At 38.2% G+C, this 5,000-nt stretch overlaps 1 protein-coding gene across 1 annotated transcript in view; it reads left to right on the forward strand.

Moving 5' to 3' along the window:
• Positions 1–5,000, forward strand: part of LOC113813884 (solute carrier family 22 member 6) — a 10,815-nt gene that overhangs the window by 2,054 nt on the left and 3,761 nt on the right. The window contains exons 3-8 of the mRNA XM_070125542.1: positions 292–397; positions 574–784; positions 2,585–2,688; positions 3,069–3,223; positions 4,187–4,355; positions 4,795–4,933. Of these exons, the coding sequence (XP_069981643.1) occupies positions 292–397; positions 574–784; positions 2,585–2,688; positions 3,069–3,223; positions 4,187–4,355; positions 4,795–4,933 (884 nt within the window). The remainder of the gene's footprint in view (positions 1–291; positions 398–573; positions 785–2,584; positions 2,689–3,068; positions 3,224–4,186; positions 4,356–4,794; positions 4,934–5,000) is intronic.

Consider the following 5,000-nt stretch of genomic DNA (forward strand, 5'->3'; position numbering starts at 1 on the left):
GAAGGCAAGTGCATCCAAAAGTGATCTAAGAGCAATCGCCAGAAAATTTGTTTATTATATGTTTTACTAATGTATACTTTCGACTTTATTATAGACATCGATAACTTCACATTCATACACTACAATACCATGATTGCAAAGCATTAACACGAACATATCGATACACATGTCATGGAAGAAAGCCTAAGTTAAGCTCTAATAAACGCATTTTCGGGCAACTGATCTGCGACCACCTTTGGACGCGCTTGCCCTCGTGTCGTCACTAACGCAAACCATATATGGTGTCCGCAGCCAACACCATTCCCCTGCACTACATGGCCTCCTCGCTGCTGAATGCCCCCATGTCCTTCCGCTGCTTTGCGCCGGGGAGCTCCAACTCCTCCAATTCGTCCTTCAGGTAAGCGTGTGTGTGTGTGTGTGTGTGTGTGTGTGTGTGTGTGTGTGTGTGTGTGTGTGTGTGTGTGTGTGTGTGTGTGTGTGGGTATTATATACATGCAGTACAGTGTGTGTATTATATACATGCAGTACACAAACAAATGCAAATATACAAATATGATACACCTTTTCCGTCAGCGAGTTGGACAGCCTGGACAACGCCTGGTTCAACAACGAGTGCCTAGACCCTCAAGACAACGCCCACCTCGCAGACTCCGCCCACCTCGCCCACCTCGCCCACCCCGCCCTCAACCCCGTCGGGCCGCCCAACCGCCGTGCCACCGGGCTTCCCGCTTGCCCTGAGATCGAGTATGACTCCTCAGTCTACTCCCTTACTGTCATCTCGGAGGTGAGGGGTTGGAGTGGTTATGCGGGTATGGAAGAGTGATGGTATTTATAATTGTGATATTAATAATGAGGATAAAAATGATAGAAATAATTTTGCGATGGAGAGTGATAGTGATAATAAATTACAACGTGGCATTAATGGTGATGGTTATAATGGTAACAGAAAATAATATTATGAGTGAATTTAAAGATTTTGATTATAACGATGATGAAAATGATAATGATAGTAATTCATTATTGCAATAATAATAAAACCATAACATGATGATAGCGCCTAGTTAGGATTATCATAATCTCTCTATTATTCCTATTATTATTTGGAAAACATTCATACAACCTCTTTTGATACAAATTTTTAATCATTAGTGACAGCATTTGAGTTCGCGTGTAAACCAGGACTGCCTATGATTATGTAATGTATTTTATTGTGAATGAGACTAAGATGAATATAATGCTGAGTTTATGGTCCAGCATACTTCTCTTGTTTTAAAACACCTTTTTAAATTAGTATTACTGATGTTATTTTACTATAATTTCAAAATGTCTCGAATGGTAATTCTGTTTAACATTGTTTTCTTAACGCCATAACCGCTGTTCGGTCGCCTGGTGATGGATGAAGGCCAGAGGCAACGCTTTTTATCATAGCTATATATATATATATGTATATATATATATATATATACATACATACATACATATATATATATATATATATATATATGTATATATATGTATGTATGTATTATGTATATTGTTTGTCTACGACTTGTAGAGAGATTGGAGAAGAATCTTAATAATATTACTCAATATTTATAAAGGATATATTTTCTTATTATTCTGAGGCAAGCCAGAATATAAAAGTAAAATAAGCCTGATTTTAAAAATAGAAGCAGTAGCGGGTGATTCATTGACGCATTTGTTTTAAACTAAGATAGTGGATGTGTTGGGCTGTGTGTGTGTGTGTTGTCTGTTACATGAGCCTACCTATTACTCACCACAGTGTATGGCTGTGTTTTATTACAGTTTGCTCTAGAAAGGATTATTTAGGAAATACATTGTTTATTAATATTTCATAATATGATTTTTGCTCCTTATCAAAATTTTCTACATGTCGAAAGAGTCGACCTACAATATCACAGCATAATACTAAAATATGTTTTACTTGCATTATACTTTACGTATTGTTAATTCTTTCAATATTTGTCATGACCGACGTTTTGGCCAAGATGCTTCGCTTTGCAGTTTTACTAAGACAGTCTACATTAAATTGGCAGTCTTCAAATATAAAATTACTGGGTTGCAACACATAGTTCTGTCAGCAACATGTCAGCAAAATGTGAAGTGCACACTCTAATATTGAATAATAAATCATAAGATAACTAGCCAACCGGCCTTGGCACTTCATCTCACACCAAAGTGATATTAACATATAGATGTGTATTGCATGCCAAACACATTCTCCTCTGGACCATGCCATTTTTTTTTATTAACGTGATTTAACAAATCGTACGACAATAACACATAACGGTGTTTTGGCGCCATTTAACAAATATATTTAGTTTCTGCATTTCGGTATTTATTTCTATAACAATTGCTTTATAGTGGAAATATAACTAATAGAGAATGCTGATATATATATATATATATATATATATATATATATATATATATATATATATATATATATATATATATATATATTGAGATAATGAAATATCCAGCCGAGGGGTCAATCGTAAAGGAAAGGTTGAGAAAATAATTGGCTTAATGGAGTGGCAAAAACGATGGCTTGATCTTCCAGTTTGACTTGGTGTGTGACAGGGAGCGGTTGCGGCCGTTCTTCCAGATAGTCATAACGATCGGCACCATAGCGGGGTGCTTCGTCGGGGGATCCATTGGCGACAGGCGAGTGTGTGTGTGCTAGAATGTGTGTGTGCTTGTATGTGTGTGTGTGCTTGTATTTACGTAATAGGAACAACGAAGGGAAGGGCAAGAAAACACACGAATATGCCGAAGGCCTTTTCACTATTGCTTCGTCATATGCCCTGACGAAGCAATAGTGAAAAGGCCTTCGGCATATTCGTGTGTTTTCTTGCCCTTCCCTTCGTTGTTCCTATTGCAATCTGTTCAGCATGAATTTCACACGTATTTACGTGCATGTACTTGTGCATGTGTTTCTATTGTTTCTTGTGCGTTTGCATGTGCATGTATCCTACTGTCCGTGTTCTCATTACCGCCGTGGTGATGACAACGCTACCTCAACCTGCCTCGTTCTCCCCCTCCAGCATGGGTCGCAAGAAGGCCATGCAGATCGGGTGTCTGCTGGGTCTGCCTTCGTGCCTGGCCGTGGCGTTTGTCCCGTGGTTCCCCGTCGTGCTGGCGCTGAGGTTCGCCATGGGGATCTCGGTGAGGATGGTCATGCTGTCCACCATCAACCTCGGTAAGGAGAGGCCAGGCTTTCGGCTTTCGGTTTCGTTCTCGGGTTCTGTTGTTATTATTATGGTTATTATTATTGCTATGGCAATTATCATTATAATTATTATTATCATTGTAATTTTTATGATTATGATGATTATTAGTATTGTTAATATGATTATTATGATTGTTGTTATTATTATTACTATTATTTTTGTAATTATTATTGTAATTATTATTATTGTTGATATTATCATTATTGTTATCGTCATCATCATCCTGAATACTATTGCTGTAGTTATTAGTATTGCTATTGTCATTATTATTATTGTTATTATTATCATTATCATTATTATCATTGCATAAGGATGACCTTTTCCTGTCTCTAAGAAAAATGTTAAAGAGCGTTGTTCAGAACTACGGAACTTTCCTGCTCTAGTTTTTTTCTTTGATAACAAAAGTAGGCTAAATGCGATGTTTTATTTTATAAATGTCTTTATACTGAACACTTTCCCAAGCATTATGTTTTTGTTCCACAATAAATAGTAAAAATTATTTTGTCAAGGTACTTCATATTAATCAAATTTTCATTAGCATACTTAACTTACATTATTTTTTTCTCGTAGAGTGCGGATAAAAAGGAATTGGGTTGTGACTTAAACTTTGTAGATAAACTGCCTGATCTTTTGTTTACTAATTCAGTAATGGTGTTATTTTCCCGTTCGTTCGTTAACCACCAGTTCATCAGTCATCATTACCTTCCAAGGGGCAAGAAGACGAAGTTAATAACTCTATTTATCCGTTTAATCGCCACAAAATAACTTAATCGTTGAAAACACACGAATATGTCCTTCCCTTCGTTGTTCCTGTTGGAATCTGTTCCTCATGAATTCCACATCAGACTGAATAACATGCACCAAAACCTAACGCCACATCAATAACAGCAATTTCTGTAAACGCCTTTTTGCCCCCTCCCCCCACCCTGTAGCCATGGAAACCTGCCCGCCACGGCACCGCACAGTCCTCGGGATGTTCATGGGACTCCCCTACTCCGCCTGCGTCATCCTGTTCGCGCTGGTCGGCTACTTCGTCAGCCACTGGCGGTACCTGCAGCTGATCTGGACCCTGCCCTACCTGGTCATGACGCCCATCACTCTGTGGGTTCTAAAATAGGCATAACTGGACAGCATATGTATTTGTATATCTTTATCTATAACTATATATTAATCTATCTATCTATATACATGTATATTTGTTCACACACACACACACACACACACACACACTATATGTATATATATATATATATATATATATATATATATATATATATATATATATAAACACACACACAAACACACATATATACACATACACATAATACATATATACATACATACACACATACATACATTCATGCATACATACATAAGTACATATGTACATGTGTATTATGTATGTACACATCTATCTACCTGTCTGCCTATATATATGTATAAATGCATGGTAGGTATATTTTTCATTCACGTGAAAATGTTTCAAGACCGATCCCGAGGGGTTTTGTTCTGCTAATCCAAGAAAAGTGACCTCCGGCAGGTTCGTGAAGGAGTCGCCCCGTTGGCTCGTGCAGAGCGGGAGCGGCAGGGAGGCGGCGGCAGAGCTGGCGGAGGCTGCCAGGAAGAACCGCGTCGAGCTCCCCTCCCGCCTCGCGTCTTACCTAGAGAAGATGAAGGAGGTCGGCCTATGAAGTCTTTAGGAAGAGTATCAGAAATAACTCGTTCGAATAACTTGCTTGAAAACTT

The sequence above is a fragment of the Penaeus vannamei genome, chromosome 9 (genome assembly GCF_042767895.1).
Source record: "Penaeus vannamei isolate JL-2024 chromosome 9, ASM4276789v1, whole genome shotgun sequence".
NCBI classification, from domain to species: domain Eukaryota; kingdom Metazoa; phylum Arthropoda; class Malacostraca; order Decapoda; family Penaeidae; genus Penaeus; species Penaeus vannamei.